This window comes from Macrosteles quadrilineatus, unplaced genomic scaffold, assembly GCF_028750875.1.
Source record: "Macrosteles quadrilineatus isolate MER2022 unplaced genomic scaffold, UCM_ALF_1.0 Scaffold_3__2_contigs__length_128488019, whole genome shotgun sequence".
In the NCBI taxonomy this organism is placed as follows: Eukaryota; Metazoa; Arthropoda; class Insecta; order Hemiptera; family Cicadellidae; genus Macrosteles; species Macrosteles quadrilineatus.
Genome location: NW_026542596.1, coordinates 60,614,994 through 60,638,487, shown reverse-complemented (window position 1 = coordinate 60,638,487; position 23,494 = coordinate 60,614,994). Strand labels below are relative to the sequence as shown.

The 23,494-nt window shown below is 32.8% G+C and overlaps 1 protein-coding gene across 2 annotated transcripts in view; it reads right to left on the bottom strand.

Annotated features, from left to right (window-relative positions):
- The window catches only part of LOC128988761 (diacylglycerol kinase theta-like), a 45,349-nt gene extending 28,148 nt beyond the window's left edge, over nucleotides 1–17,201 (bottom strand). Inside the window, exons 1-2 of one of the 2 annotated variants that reach the window (XM_054410375.1) lie at nucleotides 16,841–17,201; nucleotides 4,889–4,968 (exon numbers count right to left, since the gene is read on the bottom strand). In XM_054410375.1, coding sequence (XP_054266350.1) covers nucleotides 4,889–4,968; nucleotides 16,841–16,976 — 216 coding nt within the window. In that variant the 5' untranslated portion in view covers nucleotides 16,977–17,201. The remainder of the gene's footprint in view (nucleotides 1–4,888; nucleotides 4,969–16,840) is intronic. The other variant, XM_054410374.1, reaches the window with a different exon arrangement.
- Nucleotides 17,202–23,494: the final 6,293 nt, after the last annotated feature.

Below are 23,494 nucleotides of genomic sequence, written 5' to 3'. Positions count from 1 at the left end.
AAAAATACTGGTCGGATTGGGCTGAAATTTGGCATGATGATAGCTCACATTCCCGATTAACATATAGACATATTCTTATTTCAAAAATCCTTTCGGGCTCCGCCCCAGTGGCTCTGGAGTTTCCCATGTTAACCTTATGAGAAATGGAATTATTGAATCTTAACAGCTGTTTCAATTAAACAAGTTGGTTCTGTTCTATGATGTTCAATAGCATTAAAGTTACAAGGATTACCAACAGGGTGCAGCACTATTATTTCTTTTACATTTATGACAACAGCTAATTTGCAACCAAAAGGTGAGTGAGCGTAGCGAACGAACTTCAACCTGGAGGCGAGTTACCGTAGCGAACGAGCTAACCTGAAGGCAAGTGAGCGCAGCGAACGAGCTCCAACCTAAAGGTGAGTGAGCGTAGCGAACGAGCTCCAACCTAAAGGTGAGTGAGCGTAGCGAACGAGCTCCAACCTAAAGGTGAGTGAGCGTAGCGAACAAACTTCAACCAGGACGTGATTGAGCCATGCGAACGAGATAATCTTGAAAATTAAGAAGTTAAACGGGGCAAAGCCCGCGGGTTACAGCTAGTTTAACATAAAGAAATCAAGTCTAATAGAGATAAAAAACACTAATTTAACAGAGGTAGTGACAACAAGTGGTACTTCAAATGTTTTTTAAATTTGAAAAAATAATTTTCTTTCTTAATGTGATCAAGAAGTTTATTATAGAATTTACCTCCTGCATGGGTAGTTTTCTTTTCATATACACTTAGTCTATGGGTAGGTGCTGCAATAGTACCCATATTTCTTGTATTGTAGGATTGGCATTCACCTAATTAGGTAAGTCTGCAAAATTTTGTCTACAATATAAAATTACTTTATATATAGATACATGCTGTATACAGTCATTTTTCCAATTTTTTTGAATTCCTCTTTGACGGTCTCTCTCCATTTAATATCCAATATGATTCTCAATGCTCGTTTTTGTAAAATTAAAAGCCTATACAAATTTCTTTTACTTGTAGCTCCATAGATGCAGATACCAAAATTTATACTTAAATGAATATAAGCAAAATATATCATTTTTAATGTTTTAAGATCACAAAGATTAGATAATTAATTTATACAAAGCATACAAACCAGATGTGACTTTTTTTAGCTATCTGTTCAATATGTAAATCCCAACTTAAATTGTTACTAATTATCAAACCTAAAAATTTGGTGTTAGTTATTGGAGATATTTGAGTTTTATTTATAGTAATTGAGATGGGATTTAATTTATTATTTTTGTTGTTGGTGGCGCTGATTGGCATTAAATTTGTGATTTGATAAAAATAAGGACAACAAATTAAGTTAATTAAAATCAAATATTATAAGGGCCTTGTGGGTTGCCTTGCTGGTGACAAAATAACAATGAAATATAAACAACAAATCAAAACAAATGGAATAAATTCCAATCATATGTTTTATTTACTACAGCGTGGGGTGAAAACCAAAAAGTCTGAACATCAAAAAAATCTCTGTAGAAGACCAATTTTCTAGGAGATATGGACGAGAAGAGGATGTACCGAGCAATTATATAGACGTAACAAAGCCATAACCAAAGGCAGTTTAAAGGTTACACAACAGCTCTAACACGACCATCAGGTGATGTGAATAGATGTCGGACATATGTTCGGCCAAGGTTGGATATCATGATCCGAAAAATACAGAAATATATACGTCTAATAACACTTGCAATAATATTTTTACACTTATACTGTTTACTTACAAGATGGTAAATACATGTAAAAGTTGGTAAGTGGTGATTGATTTCGATTGGACACTCCAATCATCATCAGACCCAATAGGCGAATGAAACATTGGGAATGAAACATCATTCGCCTATTGGGTCTGATGATGATTGGAGTGTCCAATCGAAATCGATCACCACTTACCAACTTTTACATGTATTTACCATCTTGTAAGTAAACAGTATAAGTGTAAATATATTATTGCAAGTGTTATTAGACGTATATATTTCTGTATTTTTCAGGTAATTTAATAACGTGTACAATGATAATCAAGAAGTTATCATGAGGATGGATAATTTAGTGCAGAATAGTAGTTTACGCAACGATTGCGTTAAGCGAGTCTTTACGACACGAGTAGAAAATTTAAGGCACGAGCCTTGGCGAGTGCCTTAAAAACTTCTACGAGTGTCGTAAAGACTATTAACGCGAGTTGCGTACACTACTTTACCTACGACCGTTTTTTAATTACTATTAGTCTGGATTTAATTACTAACAATCACTAATGGTAACTTTTAAGAGAGGTTATGTTTTCGTGTATTGTCATTGCCACTGAAAGTGATGCAACGACTTGTTGTATAATCAGCTGATTTCCTGTAATTACGTGTTTGTTAAACTTCGTTAAATATTACATTGCTAGCAGCATTCTTACCATAAATAATATTGTATCAGGTACAATTCGGCAAATATTTCATTTATTTTTGGACTTCCACCAACTTAATTAAGAATACGCGAGTATCAACATGAACAAGTCGGATCAACAATTAAATTGGTCAACTGATCAGCTGATCAGCTGATTAGTTGACGTTCGAAGCATTACAATTTTAATTCTTTTCTCTCAATACTTGAACCTCATTGGTCCGTTACCTGTGTGGATATGAGAAAACTATGCGGATATGAAATGAAACTATGCGGATATGAAAGTAAACAGCTGTAAAGTGAAACTTTTCAATTCTAAGAACTGGACTGAAATGGCTACTTTAAAAAACGGTCGTAGGTAAAAGTAATTTTGATTTTGCTAATGTAATATGTTACTTTGCATTATAGACCAGAGGTGCACTGTCAATGGAATTGTTGTTCAATCAATTATATCAATTATTTAAAATGGGGGCACCCCTATGTGCACATTTTAACTGAAATGTGAGTGAATGAGTGTAGGATGAGTGGCTTGTAGTCTTGTTAGAGACTAAGGCCGACATGTTCCTTAGACACAGCTGTTAATCAATAGTACATACTTTAATACTTTTCTTTGAAATGGCGACCATACAAAGTAGGTATTAAGCCAAGTATGAATGGAGATGAGTGTATGATGAGTGGCGCAATCTTGTAGTCTTGTTAGTGACTAAGGCCGACATATTCCTTACATACAGCCAATGGCAACTAAGGGACCTACAGTTTAAAGTGGAATCCGAACTACGATTTTTTTCTTGTAATTAACAAACTGGTCTAATTATTAGGATAGTACTGCGGATAGTCGTAGTACTCACTAGTGCGGACGTTAATCCACACCAGGGAGCATCGCATGCACAGTGCGTGCCTACAAATATCCACAATTCGTAACCTCCTAGTAGCTGGATTACAGGACGACGCCACCGTCCTGTTGAAACTTTCTCCCTTTTTAGAGGATAGAATGTAACCATTGACTTTTGTATATTGAAGAAGACATCATCTAAATGGACCAGATGTAACGAAATTTCATTAAATAGAACATAGTGGAGTGAGCCACTCACAGATTGTCCAGTGTCTAAAATTATATTTTCTACTTTTTTTCTTTTTTAAATAGTTGACTTGAGATGGTTGAAAATATGCTTAAGCTTACAATATGTCATCAGTTTGACTTGATTGAACAGTCCGCATATATCCGGGACAAAAATCAGTAATTTTGGCCTACATCAGCGCAATCTGTTGGTTCACTTCAACTGTACTGGCAAAAACTTTAACATGAGTATGGAATCTCTTGTTCTATCAAAGGTCACAAGTACCGAGGAGCACCAAAATATCCCTCTGAGCACCAAGGATTTTTCATTGACACTATTAAGCCTATTTCAATCACGTTTTCCCTTATCACACAAACGTAAAAAATAACTGTGAATCAGTTTTTGATGGACACACCTACAAGTAAGTAAAAGATAGTAAAATAGTAAAAGGCTTGATTTTGGTGTAATCTTTGAAGAATCCACCTTATTTCGTCTTCTGCCTGAGCTCTCTAACATTTATTTTACACGGGTGTCTCCCATGGGGTTGTAAACACCAGACCTAACTAGGACAGGATTCAAACCTTTAATTTATGTGCCATTGATATTACTAAGCTGTTGATCATATAAGGCCTAGGTGGATACGGTCATACCGAGAGGGTGGGGACAATTGGGCCTGTGTGTCACATTACATCCAGGGTATTCTCCGCGCCAAGAAGCTTGACCTTGACCGGGATGCGGTGTAGGTCATAAAGAATCTAAATGTCAGAAACGGTGTGAGCCCTGAGGGCTTAGCCTAGGTCACATTTTGGCTTGACTTGAAGTAATGTGACAAACAATTCCAGGCCTGTGTCCAACAGAGTAGAGGGGTTTTTTTTAGTGAGTAGTCTGCCGCTCCTCTCCCAAAAAAAAAAAAAAAAAAAAAAAAGCTTAGCTGAACGAGGAAAAGTTGGTCTGTCGCCGTGCAAGCAAATCGGCCGCACCAACAGATTTCAAACATGTGGATAAGCATAAGAGCGCCCTAGTTGGGCGACCAACACAACCGATCAAAGACAATCATGTGTTGTGGGTCTCATCAGACCGACTATTGTGATTGTACAGTTTTTTTTGTCGCTTAGCTAGGACGCCGCCTAAGAGTCTATGACACTCTTAGCAAAACAAGTCTTAATAAGTCACAAGTCTTAGCAAAACTCTTAATTGCAGTAGTTTTATACTCAGCTTCCAAATTAAAGGTGTAAATTTTACCACTTTCACACATTTTTAGATGATCTCCAATGTAGGCCTATAGTGTTTGGTCATGGTACACACCATGGTATTCAAAGAAGTTTTCAAGTATGTAAATATGATCATTAGACAAACCTAATATTTTACTGTCCTGGTCCTGTACTACATAACAATGGTATTGCTAATTTACCTTGATCAGACTCGCTGCTATGCTGGAACAAGGTGATACTACTGTCTTGAGGCAGCGGTCATGAACCACGAAGTTGCAAACTGAAACATACAACAATAATGTTAATACATTTTTTTGGAATATCCAATATTTACAATATAATAATTATTATTATAAGTAGTTGCAATTACGTGTACAACAAATTTCTTAGTCTTATGAATAAGGCTGTCTGAAATCCCAATCTTTGTGGACAGTTACTGGTTTTGCTGTAAACCTCCCATTGCAAAAGACTCTTTGCGTCAGTAAGAAGTCGCAGTTTCCAAAAATTTAGTAGGCTAAATAAAATTAAAGATTCTCTAAACATGTAGACCCTAATTTAAGTATGGATAGTATAAAATTATCAAGTGATACGGTACTGATTTAGCAAGCAGAAATAACAATGGGTTATCTATATATTAATAGGCAAGCATGTTTCTTTAAAACCTTTTTTCTCAGCTCATGTGCATCATAGGGGAAATCTACGCATAGGCTACTGTTAAAAAAATATTGTCCTGTAGGTGTGCAGAATCTCTTTATAAATTAAAATAGGCTCAAAAAATAAACACAAAAATGAATTTAAAATAACAAAAAAAATAAAAAACACGGACCATATGGGTTGCCATGTTGGTGACGAAATAACAATGAAATATAAACAGAAAATCAAAACAAATGGAAGAAATTCCAATCACTCACATTTTTTATTTACAGCGTGTGGTGAAAATAGAGAAGTCTGTACATTCAATATTTTTGGTCGAGTTTTGGACCACTGGCCGACCTCTAGTTATAATAAATATGTTAAGAAAACTAAATGTTATAAAAGGAAATAAAATAAAATGTTAATGTGTTAGGTTTAGTTCCCTAACCCCTCTCCTTCAAATGGTTTTAGCCCAGTTCTTTGTGTAACAAGTTTATACAACATAATATGTAAAAATGTTATAAAGATCAAAATGTTTCTATTTCGTGTCCTCTTCCCAGGTACAACAGCTAGTAATAACTAAAGCCTTCTTATTGTTTGAAATTCTGTTGTTATAAACATTGTTTATGTTATAATTCAATAACTGTCATTAGATGGACACTTTAGATTAGATTATATTTACGTGGGGGCTGACACCCAAGTATTTTATGGCAAATATGAGGTTGAATGAATGAAATTATATCTTTATTAGGCCTACTGACTAAGATAAGCTGGTCCTTAAGTCAAAACCATTTAAGGTCCAATGATCCCAGACAGCTAGTTTGCTTTCAAACGGTTGAAAAGCAACTGACTTTTCTCAGCATTGAACTAGCGTATTTACCTTGTAGTATGAGGTAGACTAAGAGATAAAGAACTTTTTGAAAATAAACATCGGTACTTTTATTGAAGAAGTGAACTTTATAGATTCAACTCATTTGAAATTCTACTTCTTAAAGGCTGTTTAGGCCTTATTTTTTCATTAGATAGTTAAACTATGAGATGATTTTTCAATAAAAGACATTTAAATCATAGTTAACAAGATCAAATTGCATTGCACGCTTATTTTAGCAAAAAAAAAAAAAAAATTATGAGTTTTAAAAAGATCTAAACATTTTTCACACTAAATACTTTATATTATTTTCTCAGAGGAAAGGGAATAGGCCTACAGTAGTACACCTCATAAAAGATAAGATAATGACTTGAGCAAAATTTCCTCATAAGAGAATATCACAGAGTAAACTTCTGCAGTATTCTACGAAAATAAACACTACAAAGGTTGCAAAATTACTCGGTTAAATTTTATAAGAGAATAGGTACAGTGTTAAATTTGTAATGCCGTACATATATTATAAATTTTATTTCACATGAGAGTTGGTTTAGTTTTTCTTTCAATATTAACCTACATTTGTAAACCACATGCAATGAACACTTTACATAAGTAAATTATCTTCAATGTACTTTATTACCAATTTAAAAAGGTTTAATGTAGCCTATTGTATTGGTGAAATGATAAACGGTACATTTTTTGTAATATTTTTGAGCCGGAGACAATTACGAAATCGCACATAGTGTTAGAATTTAATTCTTTAAAGTTCAATGTTTTAAAATATTTAAAAAGATTAAACTCATTAAGTTATATTAAAAACTAAAAATTCCAAAAAACTTTAGATTAAATATTTTAAAGTTGTCAAAAAACTGCATATTTTCAAATGTATATTTTTCAACAAAACAGTTTAAATGAGGTTAGAATGTAATTTTCACCCTTTTCTAAAAATAATGTAAAAAATAGGACAATCAATGTTTGGGACATAAAACATCTCTGGATACGGCCATGGTGTAGTAGTTATTATCCGTACAGTATCTAGTGGCAAATGTGCGTAGAGGGGTGGGGGCGTGACCCGACCCCCCTCCTAGTGACGTCACTAGAGATGGATCAATGCTGGGTGGCAGTGGCTGGCGAGGTATAGAACTGAACCTGCTCTGCTACCAACCCCCCTCTCATCTCACAACTAACTGGTGCCAGATAAGACACGAGGAAATATTACATAAATTACCTACATAAATTGTTTACTTCCCCTAAATTAGTTAGATATCGTAGAGGTATTTTGGAAACGTATGTTTAAATAGGACACATTGATGCAGATGATTCGCCAAAATAGTTTAAGAACACTGCTGAAACTAAACTGCTTAGATAAATATAAATAAATGTGTTAATTTAACTCTTGTAACTGAATACGGGAGGTATAAACATAATGATGTTAAATTATTACAAAACATATAAATAAAAAAATATCAAAATTATAGGATTGGTATGGACAAAAATGATTGTGGATAGATTGACTGAATTGAAAAATCATTTCATTTAAGTAATTTAATTTAAGTATTACCGGATAGTTCACAAAGGAAAAACTCCATTCCCTGTTTTTGCCATCCAGTTTAGGAAATTATATCGCTTCCAAAGTAGCTTACAATACACTGAACACGTCTGTTGTAAAAATATATTGTATAAAAAAATAGTAAACTAGTGCAACTGAAACAGCCTTGTAAGCCGAGCAGCTTGAGAGGCAACAGTTATAACTAGTTGCTCCCGCTGACTTGACAAAAAATATGTTGACTTGGCTGATTTAATTTTAGGCATACAAAAAATATCTGCTAATAAATTTATCAATAGGTAGGCCTACTTAATAGATGAAATTGCCAGTGTTGTGTAGTGTGAATATGGATGTGATTTAAGGTATTATAAATTGTAATATGAATATTTTAGTTATTTTATTTTTTCATACCTTCATTAATTGTTTAAGTACTGAAACTTGTGTTCAGTTTTTTTTATTAAATATATAACTAACATAAGCTGTTACTCCAAATCTAATTTGTTTTTCAACTTCATTAAACGTCTGACCAAAACGTGAATTACTGTAATAGGAAATAAACAATAAAATGCTACCAGAATGATCTTTTATGTAAAACCAACACATAAAGCATTAAATTACTGAAGAGAATTTATGGAAAGAATGAATAAAACATCTTTCATAACATCTATTTAATTTTTAATTTCAGAAAGGACTAAAGTGTTTATAGTATGGCCTGGATCTGAGGCTGCTGCATTTTACTCTGTTAGGAACTTCAAGAGTCAAAGATTACAATTTTAACATTTGGGTGAAAAACTTTTTGCTATTAAAATTGTATTAGGTTAGATGTACTAAGAATTTATGAAGATATGTTTGTCATCATCATATCTTTATTAGCCTATTTTAGTATGATTCATAAATAAATACAGGCCTCAGGCCTACTACGGTATTTCTAAACACCATTTGAAAATAAGGTCATAACTTTTGAAAAGTATAAATTTATTATTATGTTAAACATTATTAAAATATATACGTTTATGTTTTGCGTAGGATCAATAACTCTTTAGAAGTCTTAAATGTGGTCTTTTTTAAGTGTATTAACTGAGGAATTAAGTTTCCTTACCACAATTCATACTGGGTGTGGACGTATGATGTTTTTTTTTTAATCCAGTCTAAATAAATTATGATTTAATTCAATTCACCTAAAAAAACTTTGAAAAAACCACTACCGGTACTGATTAAGTAACCAAAATTTCAAGTTTTATTTAATTTTCGTTAAAAATAGAAGGACTGATTTTATACTTTGATACAATGACATTAACATATTTTCCTCATCAATAAAGCAATATTGTCCTATCTTTATCAACATATTTGCATCAATAAGATATTAATTATCAGCGACAATTAAGGATGACAGTAGAGATAGAAAGATAATTTTTAATATCTTTGGAAATAACAAAATAAATATTAAATTTACTGTCTTCTAGAATAAAAAAAAGTTAATTCCCTTTAAACCTATGGGTTGTTTGACCTATTAATCTTCAATTTATTTTAAATGGCCTAGATGTAAGTTCCCATACTAAACAAAATTTAAATTATGCGAGCAACTATTTTTTTGAGCACTCAAATGTTGTAAAAAATGATAGAAGTGATCACGGCCATACCCTAGTAATAAATATAATAACTTGTATGGCATTTTTAATTCTAAATACAGAGATGTCCTTAGAAGGATGGTTGTATCGATTTGCTTGACAGGTAATTTGTCATATAATCTAATATTATATTTAACAATCCAAAATAAGACTACAACTGTAAGTGGGATGCTTTTCCTACACCTCTTCCAAATAAGATATTCATAGTTATAAGTAAAATTACCTCTCCAAGAGAGAATTGTCAAATATAGGCTAGTTCGAATTTAGGGATATATTTGTTTGGATGTAAAAGGATACAGTAATAAAATATTCCCATTTTCACCAAAATGAAAAAGTGAAACAATCACATGAGTAGGCCTCTAAGTCTTACCAGGCCATCTACGGTAATAGCTTCTTTGCTTCTTTCCTTATTTTTTTTTTCTTTTGACAGTAGCATTTTTGTAGTGAACAATCATGAACACTTAAAAGGAATCTGATTCAAACACCTTAAATGTTTGTCAGGATTTGAACCCATCTCTCTTAGTCAAAGGCATTTAATTTCGCTCTTGAACTTAAAGGCTCAGATTTTGGAGACTTTTGTAAAAAATCCCAATTCAAACATTTTAATGAACATTTGAAAACCTATGGTAGGCTATTATGAAAAATAAAGCTATTACAGAAGAAACATAAATAAAATTTAATAATCTACGCTAATTAAGTGAAGACCAGGCTTATGCAGTGATTTTTTAGTTCAAATCATCACCACAATTCCCAACACCCTGACTAAGTCCCTACTGATAACAAGTTCATAGACCACAATAAATAAGACCTATTAATATATAGATAATTTATTTACCACTACCTCAGTACCTGCAAAGACTGAACATAGAAACAACAATGAGCAAAATATAAATACAAAAGTTTTGGAATTGATTTGTTACTAAAATAATATAGACTACTTAACATAGAATTACTTTGAAATTCCAAAAATCTAGATCCTAACGTAAAAAATTACATTAATTTTGAAAATATTCAATATCACTTTTTTATTCAAGCTGAAAATGGGAAATTGAGTGTATAAAGTTTTATTTCTACTTAAACAAGTCTCTAGCTCAACATGTTGCAGGAGAAATCCCATGTGGAATTTGTATAAATGGAAACATACCTTAAGGATAGCATAGAGACTTGGGAGCATATGATGCAGAACCCTGATTGAATTTTCAAAAAACATTTCTTAGTGCTACAAGAAACTACAGTATTTCAAATTTAGTAACAATCATCGAGTCTTATAAAAGAGATTCGTTAACATAACATTGCATTTTAGAATTTTAATCTCCTAACACCTAAATTCAAGATTTTTATGTATGAGATTACAAGAAAAAAAGTATTAAACTGTAAATAAAAGGCAAACTTATTTTTTTACAATATTTCTGTTGATTTAGTTCCTAAAAAACTACTAGTCGAAATATGTTAGTCATGGTTTTATATTTGACGTTTTAGAGAATTTTAATACAACAATTATAATCTGTTATGACTTTTATGACATAAAAATGTGTTTTATCAGTATAGCGTATAGCTTTGATTTCAATTTGTCTGATGATTTTAATCAAGTATATCTTTAAACATGTCAGATTATTCCCTACTAGCAGAGTACTCGTTCTTCGTACAGGGTTGGCATATAAACGTGTAACTTGCTAAAAGCAGTTATAATCATGCTTAGCGTTTGCAATGGGGGAAGATGCAGTTTTGGAAAATTTGGTTCTTTAAATTTACGGTATGAAATGTATACACATCTACCATTTATAACCATAATGTTCTACTACTGCAACTAAACTAGCCTATATAAAAAAGTAAATGATTGGTTTTTTGACAATTAGCAATAACAATTAGCAAAGAAATAGCATTACACCTGTATCTAATTACCCTTTAATGTACTTAGATTTAATAGAACATTTTAGGATACTGTAAAACAGTAGATTTTAGCATTTACTTTTGAATACTCAAGTGGTTATCCCACCTATATGGACCAGCTGTAGCCTTTTACTTTCTCCCCCTAGACCATGGTATAATATGGAGAAAGTATGTATTGTTTTTGTCAAAATTATCGAGTTTGAGTTTTGAGTGGATCAGTTTTGGGCCCCTCTGAACCCAAAAAAGTAGTTTTCAAAGTGATGTCTGTGTGTGTTTGTGTGTGTGTGCCTGGCATGTGTGGATATGTTAAGTCTTCTTCACCCCTGCGAAAACAATAAAAACATGCCTTGGACGTCCCTCGCTCCGGGTGGAATGTGTGAAGATATAATGTTAAAACTTTTTTCCTTTACAGATTAATGTTGATTCTAGGGCCCTCATACATGATATATCTAAGAAAACCAATAATATAAGTGCAAAAAATCTTAAAGTAACGTAAATTGAGTCACTTTTAGACACTGATAAAACTAATTATTTTTTTTAATTTTCAACCTTTTGAGGTATAAGAGCTATAATACAACTATTCAACTACATTGATACCAAATTTCAAGAAAATATGTTGAAAAACGGCCTCCAAAACGGGGGACGAAATTTACATGTTTTGTCGGAGGCTACTTCGCTACTAGTCTTTTACAATACTTGGCTCAGGCGGCAGATGAATCACCGACGTGTCGATTTAGTACTCGTGTGCTTACGATGTTTTCAGAATGGCGCGCATAATGACCCCGCGCTACTTGCCCGCCCTCAACACATTCCCCCCAAGGTCATATCCCCAAAACGCAGGGTGATGAAGACTCTTAGAGATGAACTACAGGCCACACCGCTAGTCCGATTTTGATGACATTTAGTATGTAGGCACTAGGCTAATCCATAATATCTCCAGGCGTTTTTTTTTTTCATTATTTTTTTATTTTAATTTTTTCCCATAAAACCCATAAAATAACGGTAAGAAAATGGGATTTCTAAAAAATGGCCGGAATTATTTTGATAAAAATTTAGTATGTTGTGACCCTTTAAATTCTTAACAAAATGGCAGAACTCCCACTATTGTAAAAATTATGGTTCAAAAGTTATTGAAAATTATGTAATTTTCTCATGAAAACCCCATAAAATAAGAGAAAATCTTATAAAAAAACAATTTTGATTTAAATTAGTATGTGATTATCCTTATAATTCCGAACAACATAATGCAATACCCCACTGCTGTAAAATTTACGGTTTAAAAGTTATTGTAACTTATTGTATTTTCCCATAAAACCCCATAAAAAGGAAAAATGGACTTATTGGAAAAACCGAACTGATTTAAATTTTTATGTTACCGTATGGTCCTTATAATTTTAAACAAAATACATGTAGTGCATCTTATGGATTGGGAATTAAAACAGCTTTATGAATCAGCAGTTTTAAATAACTAGGTATTCTCAATATTTTCATCTAAATAGGCTATTATGAACATGCGGCCTTATTATTTACTTAAAACAGTACAAGTAAACCTCTTATCCTATTGTGAAATTTAAACTGTATTTATTGCTTGTTTCATGTGGAAACGTTTGAGTGTGCCAATGTCGACTAAATATAGCCACATGTGTTTGATAGCAAAAATATAATATTGAGCTTAATAAAATAATAAATAATAAAATAAAAATATTGTTTAGCTTATGTATGAGCAAAACAAACACTTTTAAGTGGTTTTTAAGTAATAATAAAGCATTATTGTTAAATTAATGTTAATGTAGGCTAAGTTAGCTATTACTATATCAACAAAATACACGGTCTACCACCTGAGTTTAAACAACAAAGTTCTATACTTCCCAACGTATTGTAAGATTTGAAATATTTTTTTATGATAGTATCGAGTTGACAAAACATTTGATTGTCATGCTGTATTGATCAGCATGTTTAAGCAACGACTTGGGGTGTATAATTACCCAAGTTAGCCTAATGTAGTTTTTGACGTTTTAGTTTTACAAGAAAATACCTAATTCGCATAGAAGTGCCATATTAAGGAGAATTTCAGAATACATTTTCAAAAAACTGCCTGATGTTTGTAGAAATGAAGACGAGCAATAAACGCACGAAACGCACGATCAACTACTTCTGGTAATTGTTTGAGATAATTTAATACAGCACTTGCTTGAAAACAATGCTTTTTCATATGTTAAAAACAGACCTTATTTAAGGTATGGTGAAAACTATTTTTGTACAATTTTCTCAATCAGGCAAATCTTTAAAAAATTACATCTGCTAATCATAGGCTATGGATCCATGGTGGATTATTTCTGCCTGAATTACCAAATCTGGCTAAAATTAAGAAAATGTTGATCAGTCGGTCTTACTTGAAATACTTGAGGTCTTCATCCTTGACCGACAATGTCGGATGGATTGCGTCAACTCATATGAGTTCGTCAATAAAAAACATAGGCCTATATTTACACTATTAACAATATACACAGTAATATATTCTTAACCAGAACTGTGGGTTCAACAGATGACATTAGCATCAAAGGTAGAAAACACCAATACAAAAGATGTATGTAATGTCCACAACTTTACTTATGAAACTTGTTATAGATGTTGATAGTTCTGAGACAAACCAATAAGTTAAATTGATGAAATAGTTGAATTATAGCCTAACTTATAAACAGTTCTATTTGTTTGTTGTTAGTTATTATAACTGTTTTGTTGATTATTTTTAAATGGTTCTGCCGTTGGTATGTATAAATAAATAAATAAACATTATTTTGATGTATTGCTTTATTAAATAGGCCTACCATGAAACGTGATCGTTCTGCCTAACAATGATTTATTTTCACTTTTTTTATAAAATATGTTGCTCTTTAAGGAAACACAAAGTTTGGTAATCATGGTTTAACGGGAACTGCCCTGTTTTAAGACGCAAACATGGGGAAAAAGTAAATTTTTACAGTTGTTACTTTAAACTGATTTTACTCAAAAACCGTTTGAGATAGAAAATTTTAATAAGAAAGTTGTAGATAATTTAACTCTGCACTAAGATCAGATTTAACATCCAAGCGGTTCAGCTTAAACAATCTAATAAACAATTAAATAATCTATATAATTAATACACCGATACAAAGTTTGTCAACCGAACTCTTCTACAATTTTTCAACCGATTTTGACAGTTCACATCTCATTGGAAAGAGCGTGTCGCAGTGTGTGCAAACTGATCTTAAATTTTTTCAAGTCTCTCGGGCTCTGCCCCAGTTGTTTTTCAGTTCCAATGTCATCCTTATGAAGTTGTTATGAAGAAGTTTATTAGTTTACACAATGATCAGCTGCATATTATAACTGCTAGGACGCCACCTAGGTGTGTATTCTAAACCAAAAATTAAATTTTGAATTATTTTAATGGATTTAAACGAGTTGTTCCGCATAAGTTAACATAATTAGTACCGGTACCGGTAGCCTATTTATTAGCTACAGTATTCGTCTTAATTCTAAAATCTAATCATCTTATATGGGATCAGGCTAAGAAAATCCTGGAACAATATATTTCACCAAATAAATAAGGAAACTGTATTGACACAGTGTCGTATTACTTGAACAATCATTGAAAGAACCGATTTGCAAATGATGGAAACAACAGTTATAGAACGCCACCAAGTAGAAGAAAGGGATGATGGTTTTTTTTATCGTTAATAGCCCATATAATGAAGAACACAACATTGATTCCTACAAACAGTGAATTAGAATGTCAGCAGAAGTTCTGCGATGTTTAGTAAGAAAAATGTTGGCCGTACTTTGTGATCATTGCAGAGGAAAACACTCTACTTAGGGTACAAAGAGGACATTTTAATCTGTGTTTCTATTATCTAAGTTTTAAAGAACCCTAAAGTTATTTTAGAATGGGACTACGGGTACCCAAGAAATTTTTTTTATAAAAATTTTCATCTACGGATTTAATTATTTACCGGTAACTTAACTTACATTTAACTTAAGGAGAACAACAAATTAAACTTAGGCCCGCTAATTCTGCATTTTCTCATGTAAATACGTTATTAAGTTACAACAACCAAACGAAAGAATCTCTTATTTAAGCAAAAGAAACTGTGACACAGATAACTTAAGTTAACTTGCAGGAAATCAGGTAGTACTTAAGTAGGCCTAGGTAATGTGGACAATTTTGGTTGATATTTTAAATGAATAAGCTTACTAAATTTGTAATCATACTGACGACAATGGGGGTACTAAGTTTAGGCATTGACTATAGGTTACATTATCAATGACGAAGATACACATGGACAACTTTATGGGGCTACAGGTAAGTTAGCCTAAGTAAGTTTTAGGGGAACATTTATTTGCAAAATTATCAGCAACTGCACGCACTAAAAGTCATTTGTCATTGCCATCTAAGTTATACCTCACGCATATTTTATTTTGGTTTAGGCTATACATTTACACATAGCCTAATCGTCAGTGTCTTGAGTTCATTCATATTGTTCAAAACTGTAAAAATGGAGTTGCCCGTTGAAATGTAAAATAAATAAATTTGTAGAAAATGCTAAAATAACTTAAGTAGGGCCTACAAAGTCGTCTTTTGAAAAATGATCAAAAAATTACAAGGAATGCAAGTTAGGGTCTAACTTATACCTCTTTAACTTATTAGGCCTAACTTATTGAGCCTAAAAAGAGGCCATAAAGTTATGATTTTGGTATGAAAGATAAGACTTTGTTTAACAGAACTTGGTCTAGCCTAAGAATAGGCCTAGATGTTTGATCACTTGACCATTCACTGCACATTTATGTGAGTAAAATAATAATCAGCCTAGGTTCTCTTGGAGCTTTCTACTAAATTATTTGTGTTTTTGTTACTGCCAATTTTTTTAAAGGCTAAGTTTAGGTCTATATTTGATATTGCAATTAGGCTAAGACACAAAAGTTAAGTTACAAAGTAGGTATCTTTGGGATTTAGTCTACACTTCGGCTGCACTTTACTTTAGGTCCTACACTCATTCGAATGAAAATATTGATTATTGGATTGTTTCATTTGATATATTGTTTGGTTGGTTAGGTTAGGTTAACCTTACCTAATTTAACTAACCAAACCATGTATCGAATGAAACAATCGATTAATCGATATATCGATAGATATTATTTATTCGAATGAGTGTAGGACCTAAAGTAAAGTGCAGCCCTACACTTCTTAAGTACCGTACACATTTCAATGGAACTTGGGTAGGCCTACCTAGGTTTAGTTACTTAACTTCTAGGCTATTTTAGTTAACTTAAATCTATCTTAATTTTACCAAAGGTTAAACACTAACTTTTAAGTTAGGTTGTAATCCCTTGTAGGGATTTGATTCGAGTCAGCACCTTTTATCACAGTTTTGTTTTGAATTGACTGCCTCCTCTCGTTATCGATAATGATAGATTAACACAAAATTGACAGATGATAGCCTATACAAACTGGATTCTGCAGCTCCAGTTATGAAGGGGTGGAGGGGGGTCAAAACAGCCCGGGCCGGTCGTCTGAAATCAATTTTTTGAACTTTAATTTGGCGATCGGGCCTACCTTCGCAGATGTAGCCCTGCTGGATCAGGCCCCAGAGCATATCCGTGCAGTGGTGGCAGTAGGTCGGCCTGTGGAAGGTTTTCTTGCTGAAACTGTGCCCGTGGCTGGCTGGGGTATCGGCCGAGATCGACGCCATGATCCCCGACCCACCGCGGCACCGTTCACGCCAGATTTTCACCGTGAAATTACACTTTGTACAATCATATTACATCTCTACGTTATTTCGGAACCGTACACGAACATTGTGGTGCCGGAGCGTATCCCTGAAATTCAGAGTTACATGCCTAAGGCGCATTTCGGAATGCCTTCTCTTCACAGCTGACGACCATCACTGACTGACGAGAGGATGACGACAGTGCGCACACGCGTCGCGCAGCGGTTTAAAGCTGCACTGCACCCGGTCATGATGAAAAGAAAATATGAGTTCAAAGAATTAACAGCGCAAATCGTGGTCTCTCCTCCTTACTTTCTACCATTTTTAGTTAAGGCAAATATCAGCTGTAACATCTAAGAATAATAACTGCTCTCCGCTCTTGAGAATAACTTACTGTACTTACTATTTTAGATTATCAAGCCAACTCTTAATACATGATTAGGCTTGAAATGTATCCATCTATCGCTGGTCTGATATCAACGTGTAGCTTTACCTACAGTAAAACTTACATACGCACTTGTTACTTTTTACTCCAGAAAAGTCTAAAAGATAATGAGCTTTACATTTTTCCCACAATCCTAACATTGTTAGAAATTAATAAGAAAATGTTAGTAATTACCAAATTTATATTATATCTGTGCAAGTGTAACTAAGAAAGTAAAAAACAAACTCTTGGGCAATCCCAATTTAATCCATGTTATAATTAATTATTCATGTAGGTATTCTGGGGTGAAATATTATTGGATACCGTACCCTTTCTTTGGTTGTAATTTTGTGGAGGGTGAAACTCTGGTAGGCCTATAGTATAGACTTATAACCCATTTTTTAAGTGACTCTCGTCTGTATAAAATTCTGTTATGGTCTCTCAAACCAAAAATTATCTGTTTTTGATTCTGTTGTTTTAGGAAAAAAATCACACTGTTCCATTTCCCATTTGGATTAACATTTTGAATGCAGTTTGAAAAAAAAAAAATTATAAATTTCCAAAAAACTTCAATTTTGTTTTAGCGAATTTCCCTTAGTAGGTCTCATCAATGGTAAGACCTGGACCTGGGACCAGATTTACTTTTTCGACTCCATTAGTTTAAATTCATATATACCATATACAAGTATAATTTTCTTCAGCTCGTTGAGAACAATGATTAATGACACCATTACGCAGTGTGAATTTTTTATAAATGTTCTTGGTTAAACCATCAAAAACCATCAGTTTTTTATTAAATGTGGTACCAACGTGTAAACCTGGCTTATTGAAATGAGTTTGCAACACGATCACACAATGGAAAAGTATATTATGCGGTAGAAATATGTTTTTTCCTACAGTTACCTAACAATGTACATGTTCTCTCACTGATTTGAGAAAGCAAAGTGGCCAATTCGCTCATCAGTGAGACAATGTTAACATTGTCTCACTCTAATTACTTTGTCTCACTCCAGATTTGCAACGTGAAGGCACGAAATAGTGAGCGCGTAACATGCAGGCAACGTCGTATGCGCGCGAAATACGTTGGCAGCACTGGCTGTAAATCAGCTGGTCAGCTGTTGTACTGTTGTATTTGTCACTTTCACGTTAAATTTTATATTAAAAGTTCACTTCTATGTAAAAATAGGTTATGTTTCTTCACAAATTTATTTGTTTTATGGTAACTGTAGGAAAAGTATAATGTGCAACTCGAGTTCAAAGTACAATTGCCTCACTCGAGAAACCATTCCTCACTCGCCTACTGCTCGTGAGTAAGGATTTCTCTCGAGTGAGTCAATTGCTCACTTTTCTCACTAGTTGCACTAATAACTATTCTCATTTTTGACCCTAAAAACATAGAATTTCTCAATTTCTCTCCAAACCATTTTGACAGAACTTAAAAAAATGTGGTACTATATGAGGTATTTCGGTACAGTTATTGGGAACAAAGAAAAAGCCAACTGTCGACGTCATAGTTTGCTGTTTATTCTTTGGTATTTAATATTTGATACAAACTTGGCAAATGTAGGCCTATTTATTTAGCAACATTTTAACATTTAACTAATAATACAATATTTATTACCCTCCCTGTACTCTAGCTGTAGCAGCAAACCTACTCACAGTAAACCAGTAAACCTATTTATTGAAGTCTGCAGATTTGCTGGTGTAGGAGTATTTTTGGTGTTAGTAATTGTTTACAGAAGTGGTTTAAAACAAAACATCCAACACAATTAATAATTAATGCATACATGCTGTAGGAACATGAATATAAATACTCATGTAAAATAATTAATAGGTACCGGTAATGATTTGATTATACCAATAAAAAAATTCATATAAACATAACATCACGAATGCATCTTTTTTAAAACTCCTTATTGAATCATTTATCTTTTATTTCACGAAAACTAGAAACTTTTATATTATGAAATTTGAAAGTAGGATGAATGTGTTAACGTAGCTAAACACATTGATGCCTTACATAAAATTTAGGTGTCCTTTTTTATTGAAATAAATACATAGTTATCATTTTACAAGAGTACGGATTAAATTTGTAAACGACACAACTTACAATCGGCTTTTTCCATATCCCAGTAGCGGTTTGATGTTTCGCACTCCTCGAGTTAACTTGTCTTGCCGGGTCCCCCATCAAAGTGGCATTTGGATAGAGTGATTGACGTTCATCCGGCTTGAAGGACCAAATGTAAAAAGATTAAGATACTGAAAGAAATAGATGATGAACCTTTAATTTAAACTAGTATCCCTTTTGCTCGAATTCGAGCAATTGCTAAGTATTACAGGCGTTATTTTACAACAAATAACAGTCATAATTTATGATGACTTAAAAAGATCCCACTCAAAGATTTTGGAAATACTCATGATGTAGGTACATGACACTATAACAGGTCGATATAATCACAATTTCTTGTAAATATCTTTGATTTTTCAAAAGCTAATCTTGTTTTTTAGTGTTTTCTACAAATAGCCTTAATCGTAGCCGCATTAGGTTGTCCATAATAATGATTGTAAATTCTAAAAAAAGTTTCTATTTCTTCTCCTGGTGGTGTTCTATGACTTTCCTATGTTTCCATAGTTTAGTTTAGTCTCTCGCTTTTTTCCATTGTAATATTTACGCCAACCCAAATTCAAATAGTAAACATTTAATTTCAACCAAGTCAGTAAATGTTTGTAGCAAACTTTTAAATTAGTAAACTTATTGACTGTTTACAATCATTGACATATATGTTCTTCTTCTCACTTTTAATTTCTGACAACAGCTGGACTTTCATAACAATTTTTGTTTCCCATATTAATCTTATGAGAAGTACGAAACTTTAAAGGACCCCAAGGCCTCACTCTTTAATTATTTCCCTAAAAAGAAAGTTTCCTGCACAACGTCACGTTACTTTTTTTCCAATGAGACCAAAAACATGTCAATCGGTTCAGTAGTTTCGGAGGAGTAATTGTCAAAAAATCTTGCTTGCATATTAAATAAGTACTAGTGGTCGTCCAGTGGTCGAAACTCGACCAAAAATATGTAATGTACTCACTTCTCTATTTTCACCCCACACTGTAAATAAAACATGTGATTGGAGTTTCTTCCATTTGTTTTGATTTCCTGTTTATATTTCGTTGTTATTTCGTCACCAGCATGGCAACGCATAAGATCCATGTTATTTTTTTCAAATCTTTAAACTCATTTTTTGTGCTTATCTTTGAGCCTATTTAAATTTATAAAGGGATTCTGCACGCCTACAGGAAAATAGCTTTCTAACGGTATGCGTAGATTTTCCCTACGATGCACACGAGCTGAGAAAAAAGGTTTTAAAGAAACATGCTTGCCTATTAATATATAGATAGATAGATAATGATAAACATAGAGCTGAAGATGTTTACAAATATTGTAAATGAACATATGTTAATTAAATTTCTTTTAACACATAGGCTACACTATAAACTATTTGAATTGGTTAGAAATTCAGTTTGAATTAATTTTATGCACATACTGCAGTAGTTTTGCATGGTAAATTTAAACCTGTCAAGTTTTCGTGTGAGACGTTACATTCTCCAAGGTTTACAAGTGGTACAAGGGTGGCACAGGTTACGGCTATTCATTAGTTCACACCAAAAACATGTGAAGCTGCCGACATCAACCCCAAGGTTACCAAAATAATTTATACAGGCAAACTTAAATTAAAATAAAATCCTTCTTTATTGAGGCAAATTTGCTTAACCTATTCCTAAAAATATGATTAGGTATGCACGGTTGCGACACGTGCTATGTTTTGCGGAGGGGAGGGGGTAAAGACTAATGAATGGCACAGGGAGGGCTGGGAAGATGAGAGCGGGACTGTCAAGTGCTAGTTAGCACACACTGGCACTGGCCTCCAGGTATTGTAATCAGCTGAAACAAAAGTAGCTCGCACAGATGTAATGTTGGAACTTTGCATTCGGTATTACAGCACAGTAAACTGACACTTCTTTATTAGAACCATTAAGTTAGAAATGTGCCAAATACAGTAGGAGTATACAGTATACCAAACATAGTTTTACTGTTCAGCTTACATTACTCATGATTAATTAATTGTTCACTGATTTTTACTTTCTCACCCTATACATAGTATATGGAGAAAGTATTGTTTTCGTCAAAAATTTCGAGTTTGAGTGGATATACCTGTTTTGGGTCCCTCAGGACCCAAAAAAGTGGTTTTCGAAGTGATGTCTGTATGGGTTTGTGTGTGTCTATATGTGTGGATGTGTACAGAGCTACAGACTACACCTGTGGTCCGATTTGGATTAAATTTGATGTGCAGGTCCTAATCCATGGTATCTCCAGGCGTTTTTTTTTCAATTTCTTGACATTTTTATTTTTACTGGTGATTTTTCCATAAAACTCATGAAATAACAGAAAAATCTGATTTCCTCAAAAATGGCCTGAACGATTTTGATAAAAATGTTGTATGTTTTAGTTTTAGCCCTTTAAATTCTAATCAAAATGGTATAACTAACTCCCATTATTGTAAAAATTACGGCCCAAAAGTTATCGTACATTTTATTATTTTCCCATAAAAAAAACTACTCTAATAATCGAAAATTGTCTGTTATTGTGCTTAAATTATAAACAAAATAGTTCAATCCCTCATTCCTGTAAAAATTAAGGTTCAAAAGTTAATGCAACTTTTGTGATTTTTACCTTTTACATATCATAGTTATCGCTTAACCATGATAAAGGTTGTTGACAAGCTAATGGGAGAAAGTATGTGTCAGATTACTGATACCATTTATTTAAATTCTGAACATACTATTCACACTTTTTTATGCAGTGTTTCATTAAATACAAGAGATACTCAAATAAGTGTCTCAGAATAGTGCATTTCCATTCTCATCCAAAACATTGTCATGACATTTTACAAAGTTTTATAATAATAAGTCACAGAAATAGGTTACATGTGGAATAGACAGTCTTTTGTTTATGAAAAAAAAAACCAGGTCTGTAGTATTTGCCATCAGAAATTCCTTCTGCAAAAAAATTGAAACTGGCTAGTCAACAAATCCAAATGTACAAAATCAATTTGTGTTTAACACAATCCTTACACTATAGAAGAATAAAAAAAATCTGTTAAATTAGTTAGACCAGAAGACTTTAAGGTGTTCTTTTACTAATAAGCGCTCCAATTTGAAGAAAATTGAGCCATAGCTTTTAAATCAGTAATATGTATTAAGTTTTAGAGTAAAAAAATAAATTGATTTAAATTTAGGGTAAAATTTTTAAAAGTCGTGTCAATTTAAAAGTCTTGCAGATTTTATGTTGAAATTCATATATTCTCTCAGCAACTGGGAAATGTTGTTGAATTAGTGGAAGAAAGGTTAATTAAATTAATTACAAATTACAAAATAATTTTTTTTTATTGAAAATAAGTATAGAAATTGTTAAGTAGAAACGTTATGAGCTAAAAAATGTCCGTGATATATTTATCAACAGAATGAAAAAATAAGGATTATTAATTGTATAAAATAGCTAAATTTTAGCAATAGTTAAATTGGCTCTAAACTGCCAAAGCACAAAAGCACCAAATTAATTTGTACCCTTGTGCCAGTAAGGTGTATACTTGTACAGTTAATGTAAGTGCTAGGTAAAATACAATAAAATAGTGTAGAAATAGTTAAATGTACCAGCTAATCTGAAGTTTAAACAATACTTAAAACGAGTACAAATATTACCCTTAGAAAATATAAAAGAAACATTGACTATTATACATAAATTGTTTATTTCATTCTTCATTGTTTAAGTTTCAATAATATAGTTAACCAAACTTAACAACTGATTTAAGTTGAGTTATAAATGAATCACAATCAAAGAAGCAACAATTTGTGATTGCCATAGTCACCCAAGAGCAGAATCTAAGACACTCTATTAGTTTCTAAAGGTTTCAGCTTCAGAACTGGCAATCTGGTCAGGAGTTTATTTGTTGAGAGTAAGAAGAAAAAAGTAGGAATACTACTTTAAAATAAGAGACTCTTATTCAATCCTAAAAGA